Source organism: Carassius gibelio, chromosome A19, assembly GCF_023724105.1.
Source record: "Carassius gibelio isolate Cgi1373 ecotype wild population from Czech Republic chromosome A19, carGib1.2-hapl.c, whole genome shotgun sequence".
NCBI lineage: Eukaryota > Metazoa > Chordata > Actinopteri > Cypriniformes > Cyprinidae > Carassius > Carassius gibelio.
Genome location: NC_068389.1, coordinates 6696038 through 6723140, shown reverse-complemented (window position 1 = coordinate 6723140; position 27103 = coordinate 6696038). Strand labels below are relative to the sequence as shown.

Genomic DNA, 27103 nt, shown 5'->3' with positions numbered 1-27103 from the left:
ACTGATATTCAAAAATAAACTAACTAGCTACCAGTATGACCACTGCATACCACCCTGTAACACTTTTAAAAGAGTCATGTATCATGAAATAATCATGAAAAGGTATCATGAAATAAACAATTCACATTTTACAGCAACTATTGACATTAATTGATATAAATTAAAGTTCAAATATGAACAGTACTAATTGTTTGTGTATAAGCAACATTCCATCGTATGGCAAAAACATGAAACGTACAGCAATTAAAAACGTTTTTTAATTAAAGATTATTTATTTAATATTTAATTAATTTTTAACCCAGGTTAGTTAAATGTTAGAAATAATAATGTTATTGTTACATTAGTGTATGATTAAACATAACCTAGCCAGTACTTAAACAGGGTGTACAATGGTGTTTCGTGTATACAGAGTTGTTCACAGTGTAAAAGAGATGGATTCTGATGCTAAACATGGCCAAAGTTAAAAATATATATATATATATATTTTTTTTTCCGATCGTGGATCTAATGATGTAGACGAGAACGGAAGTCCTTTCGGAAGGAGAATTTATTTCGGAAAAGCGTGCCCGCGCACACGTATGCCAGAGGAGAGCGATACCGCGCACATCAACGCACTTCAAAATTGTCGGCAGCACTGCATAGGATTTGTCCGAGAATGCCTCCAAATAAGTGCATTTTTGGATGTGAGGGAAAGTTTACTGTGTTCAGCTTCCCCAAGGACCCAGTGTTACATGAACAGTGGTTGCGATTTGTTTTTTCCAGGGCAGCAACGGAGTGTATCAAGTGCGTATTTGTACATTTGCCTTTTATTTTTTCTTGCCATATTAAGTGACTTTCGAAATCAATAATCCACAAAATATATATATATATAAAAATATAAATTCTTTATTGGAAAATAAAAGTGCATCAGAAAATTACTCGCTGGTATCATTGCCAGGTAATTAGAATGAACACAAAGTAATACAGTACACATACCAAACCACATTTAAGAGTTAAACGACAGTTACATAAATTAGTACAATCTGTACACGGTCTTCTTACAGTATTTACACAAGGTGTATTCGTCATTGTTCGGTTCATTTCCTATGAAATAAACATTTAACAACATCTCATTATCATTATCTCATTTGATGGAGTGTTTTCTTCCCAAAATACTTTAGGACTCATTAGTGATTTTCATACTTGACAGATTGGGTTCAAGCAGATACAAAATTATTAAGGTCAGCTGTTAAATATTGTTCCTTGTTGTAAAGTAAAAATAATTGTAAATAGTGATAACCCAACTGACAAATTAAACTGAAAACTACATATCAAATGTATGATTACATTATTGTCATTTCAGTCTATTCTTGTATTGAGGAAAACATTCTTGAAATTAACTCATTACATGAATTATTTAATTATAAGTAGGCTACTTCATGTATACAATGTATTAAAGGAATAGTTTACCCAAAAATAATCATACATTAAAAAAGTCAACAATATATATAATTGTTTAACCTCAGACTAAACCATGCCGAAAGGAGAATTTTTCAAGAATCTTCACGAGCTTTTTTTTGTACAATGACCGTGTATAGTGACCAAACTGTTATCAATTTAAATTTTTGTGTGTTGCTTATAAGAAATTATAGCATGAGATCAGAATCTAGAATACAGTGAAACACTGGTATGGACTATAGTTTGGTTTTGGTTCTGTTGTGCTTTTTGTGCTCCGTTTTCTGAGCTTTACAGATGTGGAATGAATTTCATTGTATGGAAAAGACCTGTGTCAAGGTACTCCAAAAACTCTCTATGTTCCAAAAAAAAAAAAAAGCGTTAATGGTTTGAAACAAAATGCAGTCCAGTAAATGATAACAGAACTGTAATTTCTGAGTAAACGATTCCATTAACACAAAGTTGTCAGTGCTTCAGGTCTGCTATAGCAGGACCAGTCAAACAGCCGGATGACTTCAGAGCTTCAGAAAACACAAACAAGAGAAGAAACGCTTGCGGGGCCATTATCAATGCCCACTTCATGTCAAGATTTAGATCACGTGACGTGAGAATTTCAAGGTTCAGTTAAACACGGAGCTGCCTCATGTGCACATGTGCTTGATCGTCAGTGTGTGTGTGTGTGTGTGTGTGTGTGTGTTACATGGGACAGCTCCTCACATGTCATTATCGTAGTCCCCGATCATTCTCCGTGAGTTTGAGGCGAGGAAGATGTCGTTCTCACGGGGGCAATCGTGATGACAGGAGCAGGTCTTAATGAACATCATCTTCTTCCTGAAGGAGTCTCCTTCGGGACAGCGGAACTCCACCTCGGCCGTGACGGTGGCGTGAGGTGTGCAGCAGCGGCCGTCCGTACACACCCCGCAGAACCTCGGCTTATACCGCCTGACGCTGTGGCATCCGGACAGTTCGAAACGCATCCCGCGCTGGCTCTTAGGGGTCCGCACACACTTATTCCCTCTCTGTAAAGAGAAAGATGAGGGCTATTCATATTTGACATGGTTTTTGATGGGTTTAATGAGAAAAAAGCCCCAAAACAAACTAAAACTAAAATTGGAAAACATTTTATTCGTTTTGGCTGTTCCTTTATATGACGATGCCGTTTTGGTGGTCTAAAAATGGTAACTTTTGAAAACTGGTTTTAAAGTGTGAGTTTTTAAAAACAATACCATTATCGTCCCATTATCGTGTATTTGTGAAAATGGTGACAATGCCAACTACTGTACTCCAGGACACTGGCCCTACAGAAACAGGATCGGACAACCCTGATCCGGTGGCTTTTTCTTTTTAAGATCTGAAATCACTTGTATATACTGTATGCTGTTGCCTGTGCAGACTGCATGCAGATGGTGCACTAGGATATCAGTGGATTTACATCACGCAAAACACAGACATGGAAGGTAAACCTTTGATGATCTGTGCCATTAAGTAGCTATAAACATGGTGACAGTTATGATTAACTGATTAGTTTAGTTTGGAGTTGGGGAACTACAACTCAAATTAACTGGGACTTGGACAGAGTAGGCTAGACTCGGACTGGGACTTAAAAATTTAATAAACAAATCCATGTCATGTGTAACATAAAAGGATAATAAAAAAGAATAATAATAAGTAACAAAATAAAATTATGATTAAAATACATTAATAAATATCTCAAACTCAACTTGTTAAAAACTAGAATTTGACTGAATTTAAATCGATTAAAACATTTTATTATTATTTTTTTTTTCACATGCCATCTCCAGGGCACTATAGTTACTTGCCTTATTGCCAGGATAATAATTAATTTTCCATGTTCCATAACCCACAATTGAGTGTGCTAACCTTTTTAGAAGTGTACTCTGTTGATTTGGCAATGTGTACTGATGCATTGGGCCTACACACACTACACAGAAGACCCTTTGTTTTTGAGTGCTCAAATTATCAGTGCTCAAGATGACAATTACGTCACACAGTCTGTCAGCAAGCCAGAGCAGAACAAGGCCAATAGATGTTTGGTTTAACTTAGTGCTCTCTTACCTTGATGTCCTTTTCCAGCTCTGCATTGCAGGGGCGGTTCATGCACATGCGGGTCTCCCGTTCCAGCTGGCATTGCCTATTGTCATTGGTTACACGAGAGGACACCCCCATGCCACAGGTTGCAGAGCATTCGCTCCAGTCAGTGGTCTGAGCGATGCAGTTGTCCCTCGCGCTCTCAGGCTGGACATCCGGACCAGACAGCTCTCTATATGCTGAAAGAAGAAGAAGTGCCTGTTAAATTCATGCACCAATGACAACTTGCAAAGCATGTTATAATATTGTCATTGCAGTGTGGCTAGTAAAATGAGTTTGTTTAGGTAAAAGACAATCTTGGTCAAGGACAATATTTCAAAGGCCTGCTGTTTCAACATAGCATGAAGCAAAATGAAAGAAAAGTTGACTTGCCGATTGACCTACCAGCCATTACTGACTGGAAGGTGTCTTCCTGTGGGATCTGGTCGCACACCCACTCCTCACAGCACTTGCCGGGGATCTGGACGCGTCTTGGGTAGGGACAGTCTGGAGAGGGCAGCCGTATGTTGCTTGCACATGTTGGTACACAGCCGATCTCCCCATTTATGCAGACACATTGATGTTTACAGCTGGGCTGAAATGTCTCACCACTGCGGTAAATCACACCACTAAGGTCGCACGTCTGACCCTCTTGAGCTGCAACATGTGAAACAGCCATAAGATAAGTTAGGACAACACTAAGAGGCTCCCACTTGTGGACAAAAGGTGTAGTGGAATACATGCATAAACATTTCAATTCTCTCCTCATTACATTCCAAAGTGCAACATTGTACTCACCCATGCAGATGCCTGTCTCAGTGTCACTCAGCACTCCATAGTCACAATACAGGTCCTTATGATGGTCGCATGGCTCCAGGAAAGAGCAGGGCTCTCCTGCCTGTCGGGCGCACACCTTACAGCAGCTGCAGCCGTCCAGCACTAGACTGGTGCCTACAGGACATAAAGGGCTCTCAGCCGGGCAGTCACAGGGCTGAGAGCAGTCCTGACACAGCGCCTGCATCGAAGATGACACAATGTTAGCTTTCTCTCATTAATCTGTGGTAATAATAATTTTTATTAACTCCCAACATTATTCTAAAATGTCTATGTCTGACTGGGACAAATTAATTGCCACTGTATAATCAGAAAGTCCATATGCAATATTCTTGATAGCCACAAGGGGGAGATAATATGCATTACAGTTAATGCAAGTAACTTGGGATAGTGATGTTTTGAAAATACACTAGCATATCTTCAGCCATTAAAATATGTTCGAAATAATGAATGGTGTAGAAATATATGAAAGGTTTTAAAATTGTGCCTGCAACACTGAAACAATTTTCAATCAGCAATCGCAAGTAAATTTCACAAATAGGTAGTAACTGTGAATTTATTTAAATATATTTACAGCAGTAGAATATACTAAAGTAGTATTTTCTTGTAAAACTTGTATTTTCTTTGATAAATAATGTTGATTCATTAGACATGTTTTTTTATTAAATACAACTTATATTATACATAAATATTACGTAAAATACATTCATTCAGATGGCAGACTGGAGTCTTAGCACTGTTCTCAGTATCACAAAATGACATGCATGCACAAACCAGTATAGTGTGTAATCTTCACATTAAACGTTATTATGGGAAACTTTGTTAGAATGCACTTAATTAAAGCTAATTAAACCAATTACCTAAAACTACACTTGTGGCTAACCGCCTCACTCTGCAAACAGTAGCACACAGATTAATTACTATGTATATTATGTCATTTCAGATGATAGTAAAATAATACATTGTTAATCTACATAATCAAATCAACTAACTTATTGTAAATTCTGCACAGTGCTGATAGCAATAGAGCTTTTACTTTCAATATATCATTGTTGTGTTCCCTCACCGTATGTATAAGCAAGCAGAAAACGATGCATGATGGGGTGATTACTGTTCCAGCCATTTCCTCCGAGAGTTCCCTACAGAAGCGCACACTCCACAGGTTTGTTTTGGTTCTCTGGTGTGTGTAATTGCTGTCAGACTGCAGGATTGTAGTGGAGTAGAGAGCAGAGAGCCCCTTTTTAAATACTGCAAGAATGGGGTGTAGCCCACCGGAGTCAAGCTATGCCACGCGACCCAGAGGGGTGAAAATATTTCAATTCCAGATGGTTTCCCATAATGTTTGAAAATTCAAGAGATGCTGTCGACCAGCCTTTCAATTAATCATGCTACAGATTCCAGAGCGTGCACTTGGGGGGAAAAAGGTCTGGTTTCTGCACATGGTTTGACTCCTGTTTGTCTGAATATTATTGTGGGCCAGTCAATCGGCACTGTCCAACATGCTTTGGCAGATCATAGATTAGAATGTTCATCAGATACTGTTGAAATGCAACTGTTTAGATGTCATAAGTTATTTGCAAAAACTATGCATGCACGCTTCATGTTTGCACTGGCACTGCATTTAACAGCAAAAACAAAACTGATATGCACAGACTGTTTTGATACAAAATTATTTTCCACCACATGATGTCATGCTTGACAGGCCTGCAGGGCAGAGGATATGACACGGCCCACGATTACATTTTTGTTGAGACTAAATTACAAAGAGGACAGTGTGAAGTTGAGTTTATTGGAAACCCAAAACAAGCTCATGAAATCCATCTGTGTCAGATACAGAGAAAGAAACATGGTAGAATAAAATTGTTTATTTTTTCCCAACTTGCAGCTATTTCCTGAAGCATGTAAATCTCCTGAGGTTCTGAGGCATGCTCAAAATAAGTCCTTAAGTTCTAAAAAAATCAAGCATCAAAAGCTGGGCTGAAGAAGGTACAAATCCACAATGACTTGCAGGCAAAATGTCCAATAGCATAAAGAATAGTTCCCATTCAGGTCAGTAAGATCTGTGTAAAAGTCTTTCTAAGTAATCCAAACATGGGTCTTAAGAAAACATGTATTCACTATAGATCTGCCTAATCAGAAGAACTTCAAATACACCTAATGCAGGTCTTAAACACACACACACTCTCTAACAAGTGTGATATAATTGAGCAAATAATGAACAGGAAATCAGGAGGACCTTGAGGAAGGCACTCTCTGTTTCCCTCTTCTGGACAGACCATCATGTGACAGGGCCCCCCCTTCACGGCCAACTCCAGATGGCCCAGGACGGTCAGGATGTAGGTGATGAAATTTTTGGATCAGGTCTGGTTCCAAGATGTGTTGTGCTGGCACACAAGTATGTTCCTCAGGCCCGTATTCCTCCCAGTTGACCAAGTAGTAAAAAACCACGGCCACGCCATCTTGAATCTAACGATCTCTTCACTTTATACATGGGCCACCTTTTATAGTGTGAGGAGGGTGAGGGGCGGGAGCTGGAGAAGGAGGTTATTACCGGTTTCAATTGAGAAAGATAAAAAGTAGGTCTTACTCTCATAAATCTAGGTAAGACAAACTGGTATGTATGTAACAGGACTGACCAATGAGGTGATTTTAAATGTGCCAACAAATCTTTGGGCAAATGTTTGGGATTCAACTCTTAAAGGCCAGTCTTTAGCTGAGATCCTGACCTTTTGTCCTATTCTAAAGAGTGGGTATGTAAATGCTCCTTGTAATGAGTGTTACAACAGTTAGAGCTGTAATCGGGCCTTAAATGTTAGGCCCGACAGGACCTGAGCCCGACAGGTTTCAGCCCGAGCCTGACAAGTACATTTTGACTGACAGCTTTTTAAAAGCCCAAACCCCTTTACAGCCAGACATTATTCAAATGTGCACAGCTCTTTTGCCTTTTGTCAAGAATGAGTCATTTATACATGTTTTAACATAATTTATTCATAACTAACATAGACTTGGAAGTTGGAACAAAGAAATAAAATAAGTCCTCTGTGACATCTTAACATCTCAGCACTCTAAATAGGCACAGGCTCATTTAACCTTTAAATAGACCAACACACCAATAAAAACAAGTCTTTTTTAACAAATTATATTAAGATCAATTTTAAATTAAGATGGGTATTTGGCAATAACGAAATTGTGATAAAGGCTCCGCCGGATTTGCCTCGCAGCTGACATTTAATAAAAGAATAATGCCAACATTAGCGTATGTACTCTGTCTACATTATGCAATTAAGAATCAATGAATATTTAGTTATTATTTGAAAAACCTTTACTCAAAGCCATTAGGCTAAGCCTACATATTTTTGTGGAGGAAATATTGAATCCACTGTAGTGCGTCATTATTCACTCATTATTCTCATTATAAACATGGTCAAAACTTTTCCACACCTCAGAGTTTGCTTTAGTTGCTGGTGCAACCAAAACGTAATCACCAGAGGCAAGCCTCCGTTACACCTACTCAGCATCCATTTTCGCATCTTTCGCTAACCGAAACACATCACATGACCGTAGCGCAAGCCCGAGCCTGACCCGAGACTGCATAAGATGACATAAATTAAGCCTGAACCCACCCGAACCCGACCGAACCCGTCGGGTCCCATTGGGTCCCGTTGGGTTCGGGCAAAGATCTTCAGCTCTAACAACAGTGTTACCTTCAGATACTGGCAAGCTAGTAGTACAATCCATGGATATTTGAGACCAGGGACACTGTGGGATGGGCAGGAGCAGTGGAAGACCAGCAGGACACTGATTAGAAGAGATCAGAACTTTCTTGACATCTCTGGCCACTAAAACCATCTCAGAATAAAATCCAAAGTTTTCTCTACTCCTTAATGTCCAGCAAGAAGAGAGGTGTGGTCACATTTAAGGACCTCAAATCTTCCTTGGGAATAAACATGCATCCTGTTGGAACCTTATCTGGAATGCAGTTTCTTCAATGGACTGGCAAATAGGTGCCAGAATGCATTCTCTGGGAATGATGAGCTCTGAGGAAAGGTTCTTATGGGAATAATCATACTGGTGTGGCATGGCGTCGGCCTTAACAGTTGATCCAGATATGAAGAAATCACAAAATAAAAACATGTTAAAAAGATGGCCCACTTAGTATACCGAGGGTTACTGGGCTTTGCATGCTGTAGACAGGACAAGTTCTTGTGGACTGTCCACACAGTGAAAGGATGCTTGGACCCCTCCAGTCAGTGGTGCCACTCTTTTAGTGCAAGTTTTACTGCTAAAAGTTCTCAGTATCCCACATGGTAATTTATTTCAACTGAAGACAGTCTTCTGGAAAAGAATGAGCACAGTTGAACTTTGTTATCAATGAATGATCTCTGAAAGAGAATTGCTCCTACTCCCACTTCAGGTGCATCCACCTCAACAAAAAAGGATATTCAGGTTCTGGGTGTACTAAGATTGGGGCATAAGACAACAGTTTCTTTAATCTGTAAAAAGACTTCCGAGGACCAAGGAAACTGAGGGTTGTGAAACTGCAAATAGGGGTAATCCAGGATCAGGGGTTCTTTAGAAAAATTGTCGGCTGCACCTGAATCCACAAATGCTTTCAATGTAATCATCTTCTCCTTAGTATCCCCCTTAGTGAGGGTAGCTGACAAAAGTAAATGGGAGTGAGGAGTGTGCAGGCCCACTCACTAGGGTCCCCTCACCCCCTAGTGAGCCATAGTAAAAAAAAAAAGCATCTCTCTCTTTCCTTAGGTGACTGGTTAGTCGGTTCTTAATGACATAGGTCTAGTAGCCTTCTTGCTGCCCTACGGCCACTCACTGTAAGATCAAACACCTGCTGAAGAGTGTCTGTGAACACCTGTAGATATAAGCAAATGGGAGACTATTGTCTCCAGAGGCTCAATCCATTGCATGATCACAGAAAACGGAGATTATATAAGCAATCTTAGGCCTGGTTCACACCGGACGCCAAAGCGACACGGAAGCGGCGTGTAACGGAAAATCACGTGCGGTCCGGTGCCTGCCTATTCACACCAGACGTGTATTATCCGCAGCGGTCGACAAGTGCTTCTCCTCCCACCCGCCCTGTAGTCCACCCACTCCTGTTGCTCTGTGTGTGCATGTGCGTGTTATATTTTGATAATTGACCGGATTGTCTCGTGTTTCTTGGTGTGACTTCCTTCCGGAATTGACGCGGCTTCAGTGTCCGGTGTGAACCAGGCCTTAGTATTCTCATAAGCAAAAGTGAAAGTTTGAATATTAAAGATGAGAGAAACTTGAGTCAGGAAACCCTTGCAGGTACCAGGCTTACCATCATAATGCTAAGGTGATAGAATATTGGGGTCCTGGGACAATGGTATTGCTAATAGCTAATAATAAGCAAATTAAAAGGTAATAATAAGCTTAACCAATCTGGTTAACAGCATAACAGCCATGTCTTACTTGATCCACAAATCTGTTCAGCCTCTGCTGGTTTCATAATATTATTGCGCAGTCTTGCTGTCATAGCTGGGACTTGAACCCAGAGTGTGTTACTAGAAGCCCGGAGCGCTAACCACTACACAATAGAGCAGTAGCGACAACACTGTAAAAATGACCTGGTTCTCGTGGATCTGTGAAAACTGCTTAAAATGCTGTACAGTAGATGGTGATGTAACTTTGTAAAGAAACACTACGAGCCTGCACACATGCCTATAGACTAAACATGTAACGCACACTAGCATGACATTACCAATTTCAAAAATGTGGTCTTTTGTAGTTTACATAGCGATGATAACAGTATTGTTTTCATGCATTCATTGCATTTTGAGACCTGTTTTTAGGCACCCAAAAATGCTGTTTCGCATGAATGAATGGCCAAAAAGCATAAAACTTTTTCAGTTTTTAGTTGTAAATAGTGTCATGTCAGTTCAACATTATTGGGCATCAATAGTGACTTTTCTCCATCATCAAATCAGTCTATTAAAGTCTAGTTAAAGTAAATATCCTCGTAAGAGCATTCCAGAGCACATTCAAGTGCCCGTTCGCTCCAGTGTCAGCTCCAGCCCCAGAGCCCGCTCCAGTTTCGGCTCCCCAAAAGTACTTTGCTGTGAATTCGAGCACCCTCCAGTGCCAGCACCACATAAGCACTATGCTGATCCCCCGTTAAGCCCAGAGAGGGCTCCTGATCCCCCGTTAAGAGGTCTTGAGGTCCCTCAGGACAGACATGAGATAGTGGACCACCATCCCCATTCCCTTCCCAATTAGATGTTATATGATGAGAGGACACGCCATCCAGAGGGAGTTATTATGTCAGACTCCGTTCTTTGTGTTGTTTTCTCCTTGTGTGTTTCCATGTCCTTATTTGGTCTTTGCTGTTCCTTTCCTTGTTGTGTGAATTTGTTTCCAGCTTTTTAATTAGTTAATTTGCACCCAGGTGTATCCCACTGGTGTCTGTGTATTTAAAGTGTTCCCAGTCCCTAGGTCTCAGGCCGCTGTTAAACGTCATACTTAGTTCTTGAGTTTGTCTCCCTTTGTTAATGGAATTAAAGTTTAGTTGGATCAGTCTCCACATTCCTCGCTAGCGAATTGTGACAATTTCTTAATGTGTACAACTTTTTAAATTGGCACAGAAACTACTTATAACTGTTCAAATGTCATGCTAATTAAACAAATTTACCACAAACAACCTCAGAACATGTCTTGCTACTCTACAATATGTTAAAGCTTTTCAGCTATGTTTGCTTTGCAGACTTCTATAATAGTTTTTAACATGCAACCCACTAAAATGTGCTTATATTTGCTGCAAACAGAGGCCTTATCATTCTGTGGTGTGCTACAAGCTCTCTTGTGTTCATGATAATTTTATTTCTCAGGGTTGGGGAAATTGAGGTGCAGGAATTCCATAAAAATGGAATCGTTTACTATACTCCAGGCGATAGGTGGCGGTATTGCACAGTGAGCTGTGTAAAGCGGCTTTGGTAATGAACACAAGTAGATATAACTGCAGACCGGAGATCTCCAAAATAGGGCTTGAACTCCAAAAGTGGACAGAACCTGCAAAATGGGGCGGGGCCTCCTTTCGCAAAGACTTTCACCATTGTCTCTGGCTTCAGGCAATTGTTACTGACTTACATTTCAAAATAAAACTTTATAAATTAAACATTGTTTCTAGTTCATCTAAATTAAAATATGCTATATAAATAAATGTTCTCCATGAGAGCAGAGCCCAAAGCTTGTGGCCGGTGGTGTTTGGACCCAAGTCTGAACCTCTGTGGTGTTTGTGGTGTAGTCTGTGTGTTTTGCGTCTGCACTGATTAGTTTGTGGGTGTCTCCGTTAATTGTCATCAGCCGCAGCTGTCAATCATTACCCACTCCCTATATATTGGCTTGTCTCACGTCTTGTGTTTGTGAGAACGTTGTTTAATGTCTGAACCTTTGTCTTTTGCTTCTGTGTTGTTTGCGTTGGATGTCCGTGTCTTCCCCCGGAACCTCATCCACTCTCCGCACTTTCACAAAGCATCTAGATTTACCTTTGGCTCTATTCCCCGCAGTTCCTGTGCCATCCTGTTCTTCTGCCTTCTCACCATCATCATCTGGATTACTCACTGTCTCCCCACCATCTTGGATTGTCGTCTTCCCAGCATTGTTTTTGTACTCTTGTTTGTTTGTCTAATTCTCATTAAATTATTAACTCACACTTGTTTCCAGCTCCTCCTTCACGCTGTCGTCACAAAACGTTCTCACCACCATGGAAGCAGCGAGCACCAACACTCTCACGGACTTTATGCACCACAGTGTTAAATGCATGGATCAGCAGCAGGAGAGCATCTCGAACACCGGATGCGCTATCCAAGCACTGGTGGCATAGGTGTCCGAGCTCACCCAGCAGATCCATCAACTCACTTCTCCCACTTCACCCATCACACCACCTGCGCCGCCCGTCCCCCGGGAGACCCCCCAGGATCACTTCCGGCCAGAGCCGCGACTTCCGGCTCCAGAAAACTACTCCAGTGAGCCAGCTTTCTGCAGAACTTTTCTAAATAAAGGTTCTATGCACTTCGCCTTGCAGCAAATTCGCCACCGAGGAATCAAAGGTGGTATTCACGGAGAATCAACATCCATGTTGCGCCTCGTTCCACACCCTCGGCAGGGAGGCCGCTCACCAGCTCTCTGTCCTTCATCAGGGAACAGCTTCGGTCACGGATTACTCCATTCAGTTCCACACCCTGGAGGCTGCGTGCCAGTGGAACCAGGCAGTGCAGTGGGATTGATTCCTGAATGGGTTGTCCGACCTTGTTCAAAAGGAGATCTACCTCCTCGAGCTGCCCCCCACACTAAATGGTCTTATCGACTTGGCCTTACGAGCTGATGTACGGATTAATCCCCTGGGTCGTCAGACCAGTCCTACGTGTCATACCATCTCTCCGGTGAGGGGGTGCTCGAGTCGAGAGAATGTGGTAAGCCCCGTCGACAACCACGAACCCATGCAGGTGGGTAGAGCTCGGCTGTCCCGGAGGGAGAGAGAATGGCGGAGGTCCCAAGGACTATGTCTGTACTGAGGAGGCTCAGGACATACCATCTTTTCTTGCCCGGGTAAAAAAGCCAGCCCGGTAGTAAACTTGAGGCTACTATCGGGATCTCCACTGGGAAGTCCTCAACTGCATCATCGACTCTCCTTCCGGTGAAACTGCAGTGGGAAAATCACTCTCACGACTGTCACACCCTTCTGGACTCCGGAGCCGAAGGTAATTTCATCGACTCACTCCTTGCACATCACCTGAACATTCCTGTCCTACCTGTGTCTCTTCCCATCCATGTCACCACACTCAATGGCCAGGAACCAGCAGAGTATCTGGACCTGAAGGAGGTGTTCAGTAAGTCCCGTGCTGCTTCTCTTCCTCCGCATCGCCCCTACAACTGTGCCATAGATTTAGTGCCAGGTAAGTCTCCGCCCAAAGGCAAGTTCTTTCCATTCCTGAGAGGGAGCCCATGGAGAAATACATTTCTGATTCCTTAGCTTCTGGGTTTATCCATCCTTCCTCTTCTCCAGCGGGAGTGGGATTCTTTTTTTGTGAGTAAGAAGGATGGTTCTCTGCGATCTTGTATTGATTACTGAGAGCTGAACAACATCACGATAAAGAACACTTATCCATTACCACTCATTTCTTCAGCTTTCGAAAGGTCACAGGGAACATCCGTATTCACAAAATTGGATTTACGTAATGTTTATCATTTGGTACGCATCAGGAAGGGGGATGAATGGAAAACCGCCTTTAATACCCCCAGAGGGCACTTTGAATACTTGGTGATGCCGTTCGGGCTCTCCAACTCGCCAAGGGTTTTCCAAGCACTCGTGAATGACGTGTTGAGAGATATGGTAGATCAGTTTATATATGTTTACCTGGATGACATACTGATTTTTTCTTCATCTCTCCAGAAACACATTCAACACGTCAGACGAGTGCTCCAGAGGTTACTTGAGAATGGGCTTTTTGTCAAGGCGGAGAAAAGCGTTTTCCATGCACAGTCTGTCCCCATCCTAGGGTATATTGTCTCGTCCAAGTGAATACATATGGACCTTGACAAGGTTAAGGCTGTGATAGATTGGCCATCTCCAGATTCCCATAAGGCCCTACAGCGGTTTCTGGGGTTTGCCAATTTCTATTTCTATTTCTAATTTCGCCAACTAGCCTCACCTCTGACAGCTTTGACCTCTCCCAGTACTCCGTTCAGGTGGTCGGACGCAGCTGAGAGTGCGTTCACTAACCTTAAAGGCTGCTTCGTTTTGGCTCCCATCCTTGTTGCCCTCCCACACGGCAGTTAGTGGTGGAGGTTGACGCGTCAGAGGTGGGGGATAGGAGCAGTGCTGTCCCAACATGCTGTTTCAGACGATAAGGTACATCCTTGCGCGTTTTTTTCCCCATCGATTATCTCCTGCTGAACGCAATTATGACATTGGTAACAGAGAGTTGCTTGCTGTCAAATTAGCTTAAGAGGAGTGGCGTCACTGGCTAGAAGGCTCAGGGGTACCTTTCATTGTTTGGACCAATCATAAGAATTTAGAGTACATTAGTACTGCCAAAAGACTCAATTCCAGGCAGGCTCGGTGGGCACTTTTTTTTGTCGCTTTGATTTTACTTTATAGTACCGCCCGGGTTCTTTATCACGTCTTTTTATCCCTCCGCCCGCCCGGTAACTCCCCAGTGTATTTTACCTGAGAAATTAGCGGTCTCAGCACTCGTATGGGAGGTTGAGTCGAAGGTCAAGATGGCCTTACAAGGGGTAACGCCTCCGCCCGGTTGTCCACCGAACCGTTTATTTGTGCCGGAGGAGTTAAGGTCCGAAGTCGTCCAGTGGGGTCATTGTTCTAACGTGGCTTGTCACCCAGGGATAAGTCGAACTAAGGGGTTGGTTAAACAACGATTCTGGTGGCCACGTATGGCTCGTGACATCCACAATTTTGTTTTGGCTTGCTCAGTTTGCGCCAGTGGTAAGTCATCTAACCGACCTCCTGATGGGCTCCTTCAACCGCTGTCTGTCCCTTAGAACCCCGATCCCACATCACACTAGATTTTGTACCTACAGCCAAGGGGACAGCGGTCACAGTCCTAGATCACGTCTTTCGGCTTCATGGCCTCCCGGTAGATGTGGTTTCTGACAGGGGATCTCAATTTATATCCACATTTTGGAAAGAGTTTTGTAAATTGCTAGGAGCGTCAGTTAGCTTGTCTTCGGGTTATCATCCCCAAAGTAACGGACAATCTGAGCGAGCCAACCAAGATTTAGAGAGGACGTTGCGATGTTTGGTCTCCAAGAATCCTTCTTCCTGGAGTCAACAACTCTCTTTGGTGGAGTACGCTCACAATTCGTTACCAGTGTCCGCTACGGGCCTTTCTCCATTTCAATACAGTTTAGGTTACCAGCTACCAGTCTTTCCCAATCTGGAATCTGAAGTTGCGGTACCCTCTGCTCACGCGTTTGTCCAGAGGTAAGGGAGCGCACTAAGGCCAAGGCCGATCGCCACCGGTCAAAGCCACCCGTTTATGTTGTGGGTCAAAAGGTGTGGCTTTCTACCAGTAACATTCCTCTGCGTTCCGTATCTAATAAATTAGCTCCCAAATTTATTGGCCGGTTTATTATCACCAAAATCATTAGTCTGGTGACAGTCCGCCTCAAACTACCTTCAGCGTACTGGAGGACACACCCCGCCTTTCATGCGTCCAAAACTAAACCCGTGTTTTATGCACGTATTAATCTGCCTACTCCGGTTCCCCCGCCGCCGCGTCTCGTAGATGGGGAACCAACTTATTCGGTTAATAGTATTCTGGACTCGAGACGGAGGGGACGAGGATTCCAGTACCTGGTGGACTGGGAAGGTTACGGTCCGGAGGAGAGGAGTTGGGTACCTGCTAGGGACATATTGGATCGCTTATTGATGATTACAATCAACTTTAATAAGGTCCTACATTTCTGTGGTTTTAATAATTCTCACAGCTTTCAAGTTTATAATGAGGTAAATCCCTGCATTTATTCAACATAGCTTTTAGGTTTGAATAATAAAATAAATCCAAACAAACAAGATTCAATCAGTCATTCGTAACCATAAATTATCTCGGATCGCTCTTCTAGTCAGCGCATCTTGTCTGAACTTCAGCGGACTGCAAGCTGCGATACAAGACTCACTCGCATTTTGATCGGGACAGCTGACAGAACTGTCACTTGACTTGACTAATCGGGTAATTGTTGCATTATCACAAAAATGTATAATTTGCACACCTTTTAAGTATTTTAAGCCAAAAATATTTATCTATGCATTTATGACTTCAAGGTTAGATTACTGTAATGCTTTATTGGGTGGTTGTTCAGCATGCTTAGTAAACAAACTACAGCTAGTCCAAAATGCAGCAGCAAGAGTTCTTACTAGAACCAGGAAGTATGACCATATTAGCCCGGTCCTGTCAACACTGCACTGGCTCCCCATCAAACAATGTATAGATTTTAAAATATTGCTTATTACTTATAAAGCCTTGAATGGTTTAGCACCTCAGTATTTGAATTAGCTCCTGTTACATTATAATCCTCTACGTCCGCTATGTTCTTAAAACTCGGGGCAATTTGATAATACATAGAATATGAAAATCAACTGTGGGCGGCAGATCCTTTTCCTATTTGGGCCTAAACTCTGGAATAACCTACCTAACATTGTTCGGGAGGCAGACACACTCTTGCAGTTTAAATCTAGATTAAAGAGCCATATCTTTAACCTGGCTTACACATAACACACTGATATGCTTCTAATATCCAAATCCGTTAAAGGATTTTTAGGCTACATTAATTAGGTAAACCGGAACCGGGAACACTTCCCATAACACCCGATGTATTTGCTACATCATTAGAAGAATGGCATCTACGCTAATATTGGTCTGTTTCTCTCTTATTCCATGGTCACCGTAGCCACCAGATCCAGTACGTATCCAGACCAGATGGTGGATCAGCACCTAGAAAGGACCTCTACATCCCTGAAAGACATTGGAGACCAGGACAACTAGAGCCCCAGATACAGATCCCCTGTCTCAGATGACCACCAGGACAAGACCACAGGAAACAGATGATTCTTCTGCACAATCTGACTTTGCTGCAGCCTGGAATTGAACTACTGGTTTCGTCTGGTCAGAGGAGAACTGGCCCCCAACTGAGCCTGGTTTCTCCCAAGGTTTTTTCTCCATTCTCTCACCGATGGAGTTTTGGTTCCTTGCCGCTGTCGCCTCTGGCTTGCTTAGTTGGGGTCAGTTCATTTACAGCAATATCATTGACTTGATTCTGACACTGAATTCAATCATGAACTACCTTTAACTGTCATTTTGCATTATTGACACACTGTTTTCCTAATGAATGTTGTTCAGTTGCTTTGACGCAATGTATTTTGTTTAAAGCACTTTATAAATAAAGGTGACTTGACTTGACTTGACATCCTCAAGATATTCAGTAGAGTTAAGCTCAGGACTGGTGATCAATTCATACATGAAAATGATTCCTGCTCACTGAACCACTATTTCACAAATTGAGCCTGATGAATTTTGTTGTTGCCATGCTGGAATGTGTACATTGGTACGTTATCCAACATGGTTGTTTAAGAAATGGAAAGTTACACACTGCATCAGTTTGGGTTAAAAGAATAATTACCAAACATACAACAAGACAAACAAATTTATTTGCTTATTTAAATCCAAATAGTGACTTTTTTTTTCCAGGAAGTGTATATTTGAATGAGTCTACATATCTAAAATGTCAGAGTTTTTAAATGATGTACCCTTAAAATTTCTGAATATGAGACTGTGACTGGCATTGGACCGCTACTCATTCTCTTTGCTTATCCTGCAGGACTGTGGAACAACAGTGGGCATGTACATCTTTCATTCAGAGGGTGCTGGTGTTGGTCCTGGAGGCTAGCCTGCGGATGTTGGTGTGGAAGTTCTGCAGGGTCACTCTCGGGTGTTTGATGCTTTTGGACTGGTTTATGTGCTTAACTAAAGCTACGCAACGAAGCTCAAGTGCATGTTTGAAAAAAAATCCTGGATACACCCAAGCAGTCACCAAAGAACTCTTAAGTAATGACAATTGAGATGTCATTTTTGAGATGTCATATTTTTAACTTGAGTCAATATAAGTACTATAAGTTTAAAATGCAGAATGTTCCTTTCATACTCCTAACATGTAATGAAATATGCACATAAAGTGTGGTGGTGCAGAGACTCAACCCCTGAGGCTTATGGCAATTTTTCTGATGATTGTCCTATTGTTCTAAATTATTGTATGTCACAGATCACTATTTTTTTTTTATGTTAGTGAAACGTAAGCAGTACTATCATCGATTTACCTCATGTATAGCTCTACCTCAAATTTGCATAGTTCTTGAGGAAACTGGTCTTATTTCTGCACTCTGTTTTAACAGAGTTAAATTGTATTTTTTTTCTGTTTTTTTTTTTTTTTTTGCATTTATTTCTGCAGAATGCTTTTGGAAAATAGGGTTTAACCTTAATGTGCATGTAAATATGATGGGACCTTTTTTTTGTTGTTGTTGTTGCACACAAATGTATGAAATGTATGAAATCTTAACAAGGTTCGGGAGGAGCACGTCTGTTACTTAGCCTAATTAGCACAGATGGAGCCACTTAAGATAATCAACCCTAGGGTATAAATACAGCCGACTAAGCCTACCTGTCTCCATTGACGGTTTATCAGCATCCCCATCTCGTCCACTAAAGCTCGTTTTACACTTTTATATATGGGGGGGTAGGTTCAGGCCATTCCCGAGCTCGGAGCCCTTCCCAGGATAGCATGCCAAATATGCATTATAATACTTCAGCTAAATATATGTAAGTGTGAACTCGTGAACATGGTGTAGTACATCTTGCTAGCTCAAATATAGCCAAATACTTTGAAGCATTATTAAATTGATAAAATGTAACAAAGTGGTCTTGCTGTTCTTTTTGTGTGTGTTGTAGTTAGATTTTGTTGTAGCACAGTGTGATTGGGTGGGGTATGAATAAATATGAAGTACTTTGGGTTTATTAATAAAAATTATCTAAATGTTATGCATTTTAAATACATTAGGTTTATTACCGAATAATAAATAAACATGTTTATTATGCATCTAAAACAAGTTGTATTTATTGATACTATTACATAAATCTTATGACTTACTTTCATTAACTAGTTTCATGTACATAAGGTTGGCAAATTTGCATTACATAAAGTTTATAAGTTTGTTTAGGTTAAAAATGTGTAATCAAAATGGATGGAAATTTTATTCACAATTGAAATACATCCTAAGAATTGGGCCTAAATATTTTTTGAGTGTATAAATGTGGATGATATACAGTACTGTGCAAAAGTCTTAGGCCACTAGTAGTTCACCAACAAAAAATGGTTTTAAGCCAGTTATTTTTGTTTTGTTGTGTGTCAGTAGTAAAGATCAGTTTACATTTCCAAACATTCTTTTTGCCATTAAATGTCATAATCCAGTGAGATTTTGGTTTGCACAAGGAGTCTGACAGCAGCCAGTGCTCCACACAGAGATCTGATCTCATCATCATCCAGTCTGTCTGGAATAACATGAAGAAACAGAACAAACTGAGACAGACAAAATACAGAAGAACTGTGGGAATCTCTCCAAAATGCTTGAAGAAACCTCCAAAGCTACAGTACTGTGCAGTTTTAGGAACTTTTGTAAAATTGCTGTAAATTAAGGATGCCATCAAAATTAATGCCATAAATAGATGTTATTAATTAACTTCTATTAACTTAACTAAATGAAATCAACATTTGGTGTGATCACACTGTGTTAAAAAAGCTTAAAGTGTCTTGGAAATATTGCCACAGTTTTTCTGGATTGAGTCTGTCGCAGTTTGTTCTATTTCTTCATGTTATTCCAGACAGAGTGGATGATGATGAGATCAGATCCCTGTGTGCAGCACTGGCTACTGTCATTTCTCTCTTTTATTTATTTATTATTTTACATTTTTTGGTCTGCATGCTCATTAATGATCAAACACAAACAGTTGAGGCCTGAAAAACAAAACACCAAGAGTGCAGTGGTCAAACTGTCATGATTCTGCCCTCGTGTCCTTGATTTTTCCTAGTCTTGAGGCAGGATCATGACAGACCCGTGTTTGTGTTGTCTCGTTCCCTTGCCCCGCCCCCCTTGTTAACCTAGTCGTGTCTTGATTGTCCCATCTGTGCCACCTGTCGTGTCTTGATTGTTCCCCCTATTTAGATCTCCTAGTGTGCTCTGTCTTGCGTCGGTTCATTGTGTTCATCATTCGTGATTGTACCTCGTCTGAGATCATTCCTCTAAGAAGTCTTTTGTCTTGCAGTGAGTGTTTGTTAGTAGTTGGTGTTCAGAGTCTTTGTTTGCCTTGTTTATTGAGTTTTGTAGAATTATTTAGTGTCTACCCTAGCCCTTGTTTTCCCCCTCGTGGGTTTTTGTTTTTCCCCTTTTGTAATAAACCCTTTGTGTTAAGAATCCTGTCTGTACTTGAGTTCCTCCCTTACCAAAACCCTGACAGAATGAACCGACCAAGATGGAACTCAGCAGACAGGAGGCAATGCTGGATGTCATCAGCCAGCAAGCGAGATGGTTTTGTGGGCTCTCGCCTAGTGGTGTTCCGGGGGACCAGGGGAGGTCGTTCCGGAGCAAGCGCTCGAGAGGAGGAGCCACAGAGGTCCCCTCCACCTACCCACCTGCCATCGATTCCAGAGGGTCGTATCCTGGCCGTGGCCGCTCTGGGGGATCAGGCACATCCCTCACCGAGTCCTGAGGTGCCTCCCACACCCGTCGGTCTCCCCGGGAAGCGAGGGAGACGGTTTTCGTGGGAGTCTGCCTCGGAATCGTCGGAGTCAGCCCTGCCAGAGACCGAACTCCCCCAACCCGCCTCTGACCCAGCTGTGGTCTCTGCACCGCGCCCAAGGAGGAAGAGGAGGAAGAGGGGGCCTGCCGGTCCTGTGACCCCGTCTCCTCCCGTGCCAGCAGCGGAGAGCGCTGGCGTGCCCGTGCCAGCAGCGGAGAGCACTGGCGTGCCCGTGCCATCAGCGGAGAGCGCTGGCGTGCCCGTGCCATCAGCGGAGAGCGCTGGCGTGCCCGTGCCATCAGCGGAGAGCGCTGGCGTGCCCGTGCCAGCAGCGGTGAGCGCTGGCGTGCCCGACCCAGCAGCGGTGAGCTTGCCCGAGCCAGCAGCGGAGAGCGCTGGCGTGCCCGAGCCAGCAGCAGTGAGCGTGCCCGAGTCAGCAGCGGTGAGCTTGCCGAGCCAGCAGCGGAGAGCGCTGGCATGCCCGAGCCAGCAGCAGTGAGCGTGCCCGAGTCAGCAGCGGTGAGCGCTGGCGTGCCCGAGCCGGCAAAGAAGAGGGCTGTATGCAAGTCGGCAGTCGTGAGAGCGGAGGAGAGTGCCGCGGCCGACTCTGCAGCAAAGACTCTAGTACAGTGTGTCTCATCTCGTAAGGAGATGCCAATTGTCTTAGCTGCGAAAGCCTTTTCAGATTATTTGTCTAGTCTTGTCCGGATCCTAGAAGTCCCCGTCAGTCCTGTCTTGTCCCCAGACCCTGTCCCTAGAAGTCCCGAGTGTCCAGCTGTTGTCTCCCCGTGTCCAGTAGATGTTGTCCCCCCGTGTCCAGCTGTCGTCGCCCCGTGTCCCGTGAGTGTTGCCCCGTGTCCAGCTGATATTGCCCCGTGTCCTGTAGATGTAGCCCCGTGTCCAGTGAATGTTGCCCCGTGTCCCGTAGATGTCCCGTGTCCTGTTGTCTCCCCGTGTCCAGTAGATGTTGTCCCCCCGTGTCCCGCTGTCGTCTCCCCGCGTCCCGTAAGTGTTGCCCCGCGTCCCGTGTCTGCTCCTGTCATGTCCTCTGTCAGTTGTCCCGAGACCCCTCCCCACCCCTCACCACCCAGACCTGCCCGTACCCCCCGTCGTCAGCCTTCGTCCTGTCCTCCTAAGATCCCTACCCCTCCCATCCACCCTGGTCTGTCCCCCATGAACTTTGTGCTCCCTCCTCCTCCCCTTCCCTGTTTGTTTTTTTTGATTTGCCACCCTAACCCGGCCATTGTGTATTCATGTTTGCCGTTGTTATTATTTGTCATGTCTTGTTGGTTTGTGTCGGTGTCCCAGTCCGTCCAGTCAGTCATGTCCCGTGTTTGATGTTCCCTTGAGGAGCGTCTGGAAGCCGCTCCTTAAGGGAGGGGTTCTGTCATGATTCTGCCCTCGTGTCCTTGATTTTTCCTAGTCTTGAGGCAGGATCATGACAGACCCGTGTTTGTGTTGTCTCGTTCCCTTGCCCCGCCCCCCTTGTTAACCTAGTCGTGTCTTGATTGTCCCATCTGTGCCACCTGTCGTGTCTTGATTGTTCCCCCTATTTAGATCTCCTAGTGTGCTCTGTCTTGCGTCGGTTCATTGTGTTCATCATTCGTGATTGTACCTCGTCTGAGATCATTCCTCTAAGAAGTCTTTTGTCTTGCAGTGAGTGTTTGTTAGTAGTTGGTGTTCAGAGTCTTTGTTTGCCTTGTTTATTGAGTTTTGTAGAATTATTTAGTGTCTACCCTAGCCCTTGTTTTCCCCCTCGTGGGTTTTTGTTTTTCCCCTTTTGTAATAAACCCTTTGTGTTAAGAATCCTGTCTGTACTTGAGTTCCTCCCTTACCAAAACCCTGACACAAACATGTTGTACACAGGTTAAATACCTTTTGTCATCTGCTTGTCCTAATTGTTATGGAACACAGAGTGGCATGTATTCACAATATGAGCAAGTTTACTTCCAGCCTTGATATACCAAATCCCAAATTAATGACACCAATTTCTGGCGACATAGAATGGCTTCTCTTGCTTTCTGTAGCATTGCATCTGTGACACAAGTGCAGTCATTTGTTGTTCTTAGAAGTTTTAAGTAGCCTGTTATGGATTGTGAGCGACTAAAGGAACATATTTTCAGGATTAGTAACTCAACAAATATGAGATTGTTGCTGTCTACTTACTAATGTGCATGATCTTATCAAAATCAGAGTGCCTTTAAGTTCAATGTTGTAAATTATTAATGCTTTAGGTGAATTTTACCCACAACACTATGCTTGAAGGAGAATATGTTTAAAGTTGTGTAGCCTCCGTGGCCATGACAGGACAGACAAGGGATTCACGGATGGCCTCTGTGGACGTGACAAGACAAACATGAAGTTCTAGACCTACCCCCCTGATCGTTACAGGACAAGCAGGAAGTTTAAGAGGATCTAAATCAAATGTTGACTCCTCGGGAGGATCTGGAGCTGATGCTCCCTCTGGAAGATCTAGAGTAGATGCCACTCTCTTGAGCATCTAGTGTATGTGAGTTTTCAAACTAAAACCACTGTCTTGTTACAAGTTCCCGGACTGCAGAAACTTTAAAAGACATGTTTTGTTTGAGGAATTTAAATTTCACAACTCATATGGGAAAATTACTATTTTCAGAGCTTTGCCAACCCTTTAGATTCCTGAGTGATTTCATTTTATTAGTTGTTGCTCCTGTAACATCTATAATTTTAATTCAGGTGAAGTAATGGAATATATTTGGTATATGCAGGTTAACAGCAAGCCAGTCTGTTATTGTAGCGACATTTATCCACCTTTAAACATGACGCTGAATGAAACTACTGGCTACTTGAAACTACTAGAGTCATAAATATTGTATGACTAATGACCATAGAAAAACAGGAAATGACAACACAGGAACACACACAGTCCCAATGCCCTCCACTACTGACTATTGTAACATTGTGAGCGTGATTTCACCAAGTACAACATGTTCCTGGATCAACATCCTTGTCGATCCTGGAACAACATTCAAATCAACCAATCAGAATTGCGAAATATCTTTTTAGGCTTAAAATCAGAGTTAGGGGATTATACACTCTTGTTAATCAGCCATCATTTCCCACTGATTTTAGGAATAAATTATGGGTAGGGTTAGGTTTAGGGGTAGGGATTGGGTTAAGTTTATATTTTTGGACAATAATGTTGATCCAGGATCTTCAAAAGATGTTGATCCAGGAACATGTCTTACTTGGCAAAATCACGGTGACCATTGTAACATCAAAGGCAGCAGACAGGGAAAAATATTAATATTAATCTATTTAATGTTTCATTGAGCCCTCCATGTGGAAAAAATCATTGGTAAAACATAGAATCTAATAACTGGTTTCAGTGATTAAGCTGCTGTAGCTGTGAACTCCAAGCCTCTCTAAAAGGATTAACTAGGAAGTGAACCTTCCGGTAAACACTACACAGCTTGAAAAGAAACATTCCTCTGTATTTGCTGTCAGGAGGATGTAACATACTTCACCAAAAGCATGTTAATTTCGCCAATCCAAATCACATGCATCTATCCAGTGGTCTGTCGGAAGTATCTTGGCCCCCTTTGGTGTGGAGAGAGAAGGATATGAGGATGGGTCCTGACCTCTCTGTGCAGCTCTCCATTATATGAGGTGTTTGCTCTTATTCAAATTGAAGTCTTGGTTCCCTCCTGTAGCCTCAGCAGATAACCTTCACAACACTGCTATCATTTTACAGAGGCAGAGAGCATATTTAATTCGATTTGTGAATGGGATAGTTTACAGTTATAGAAAATTTTATATGCAATTTTAGAGGCCCTAAACATGCTTTATTGAGGTTTATGAAAACAAGCTCTATTTTGTTGATTACAATTTATCAAGCACCATAAGTGCACATTTCATAGTCACCACTGAGCCAATGGATATTATGGCAAGTGTGTCCACAAACTGTTAAATGATGCATCTGTAAAGATTTACTAACCAGCATGAAGGACAGTAAATAGTTTGAGACTTTGCATTTGTAAAATTTGCATTTGTCTTTGTCTCTACAATAGCAGAAATAATAGAATGGCAGAGCATTTTTGTAACAGTTTTGTAACACCACGGAGGTTCCTCAAGGCTCACCTTTAGGTCCAATTGGATTTTCTAAATGGTGGGGCAAAACATCTCACTATGAGATTCAATCTATCCTCCATACTTCAGTATCTTATTAATGGGGAGTGGAGTGCTTTTGAGAAATACTGTACTGCACAGTGGGCCAGAAAAAAAAGCATATTCACACTTGTATCTTTTTTTCTGAGAGTATTTTATTTATTTATTTATTTATTCCATCACGTTGTATCGCAGACTTAGATCAGAGCCATTCGTTTATTTTCTGGTGGTTATGTGCTATGGACAGGAGGATGAACATTGTAACGGAAACAGGTCAATTTAGCTCAAAGGGAATGATTTAAGATTTTAAAGGGAATTTGAACAGAATCACTGTTTCACGGCTGATCACTGAGACGCCCTGCGATTCACTGAACGAGCCGTTTAACATCAAATCTGCGCTGGATATTAATATCCAAACTATAGTGAAAACACTATCAATTAGCACAGTAACAAGATCGGCAGTTTAAGACATTAACTTGTAAGCACAAAACAAAAGATACTTCTCTTTTCAATATGAATATGGCTTTATTAGATAAATCTAAGACATATAAACGAATCTAACACATAAACGCACGCACTCACACATTCATACAAGTTGCAGGAAGATCGAAAGTTAGGGAAAGATGAGTTTAAGAGAATGGAAATATGGAATCCCAAGTTTACAGCAATACGTTAAATTGCATAGACATGAACAGCCATCAATCACGTAATTAGCCCTCGCATTGAGTTCCTCAATGAGGTTAAAATTATATTAGATACACCCGTAAAGCTCACAGTCTGGAGGTTACTTGCGTCTCCTGTGAAAAAGGGAATCCTGTTGAAAGGGGTCTCCCGATGTCGCTGATTGGCTGGACGTTCAGTAGTTGCTGAAGTGACGTCTTTGGAAGCCCGTGGTTGGGCGTTGGCTGAAAATGGAGTTGTGTAGCTGGTTGAAGTTGAACGCGCAGACGAGGTCGACGTTACAAAACTTAACTCAGAACACGAAACTCTCGGAAAATACAGAAAAAACGGAAAAGAAAAGAAATAAAGTTTGACGAGACTAGGTTGTGTTTCTTCTCATCGTGGCTAAGTAGCAGCAGGCGTGCAGGCTGAAGCAGGCTGCAACCGCGCTCAAAGAATAGTGATGACAAACAGCCTGGCTAAAAGCTAAAGCTACAAGCTAAAAGCTAAGAGCAGGCATGACTAGTACCAGAAGCAAAGCTAACAACTAAAAGCACAGACATGACTAATAGCAGAAGCACAGCTAGAGACTAAAAGCAAAGATTTTATGGTGTCCTAAGTATTTAAACTGGCCTGTTGGCCACACCTCAAATGTTGTCTTGACCAATCAGATATTGTCTTGGCTCGTGGGTATCATAAATCATATGTTTATCTTACCAAGCATGTGGTCCGAATTTTCCTGCTCTGGCAGGGTCTAATTTTGGACATTATTCCTATAACCAGGTTATAATATATTTGACAAATAAATGATTGTCTGAACTAATTCAAGCAAGCAGATTTGATTACATCAATACTAGACATGACTATGTATCCCATAGTTATCAAAAGGCATACACAATAAGTGATTATAACATGATAGTCGAATGTGTGGGTCAGTATTGAGTACTCGAGACTCGGACTCGGTCTTGGACTCGGTCTCGAGACCGTATTTTAATGGTCTCGGTCTTGTCATGGACTCATGTGCATTTTGACTCGGTATTGACTCGGACTCGAACATATTAGGAATCGGACTTATGTCCGAGTCCACTCGAGTCCCAGTCAAAATATTTCATGATTATTACTGTATGTTAATGTTTATTTAAATTGATGTATGATTGACACATCCAATGACTGGTGATTTTCTTTTGACGTGAGACGTTAGGCCAGCGACACACTGGATGTGTGGCGCAAGCGTCTCAGCTGCGTGGCGTGTCTGTTTTTAATTCGGCTCCCATGTTAACAGGTTAGATCTTGCAAACTGCCTGCTTGAGACGCGCGGAAAACCCGTGCATGCTAGAAATAGAACCGACGCCTATTTTTCACGCGACACGCGATCATGTTGGAAACGTTTCCAGGCAAAATATACTAGGAAAATTCATGATATTTTGATATTTGAAAGTCTATAGGTTGGCATAAATTCAGATATAAATGTAATTTAAAAAATAAATTAATAATGATCAATTTTCAAACATTGCACCTGTCAAACATACTCTATTTTGCCGTCAATACTGTTGACGGTTTCCTATCAGTAGGTGTGTAAAAAAATAAAATAAATAAATAAA

At 42.3% G+C, this 27103-nt stretch overlaps 1 protein-coding gene across 2 annotated transcripts; it reads right to left on the bottom strand.

Moving 5' to 3' along the window:
- Positions 1–865: 865 nt before the first annotated feature.
- Positions 866–5557, bottom strand: ccn2b (cellular communication network factor 2b). Of its 2 annotated transcripts, none has more exons than XM_052532649.1 (5): positions 5423–5557; positions 4321–4537; positions 3916–4179; positions 3511–3722; positions 866–2453 (listed from the first exon to the last, which is right to left on the bottom strand). In XM_052532649.1, the coding sequence occupies exons 1-5, from the start codon at positions 5477–5479 to the stop codon at positions 2148–2150; spliced, it is 1056 nt and encodes a 351-aa protein (XP_052388609.1). In that variant the 5' UTR covers positions 5480–5557; the 3' UTR covers positions 866–2147. The 2 variants fall into 2 exon arrangements, with proteins under 2 accessions (XP_052388609.1, XP_052388610.1); XM_052532650.1 differs by having other exon boundaries at positions 3928–4179.
- Positions 5558–27103: the final 21546 nt, after the last annotated feature.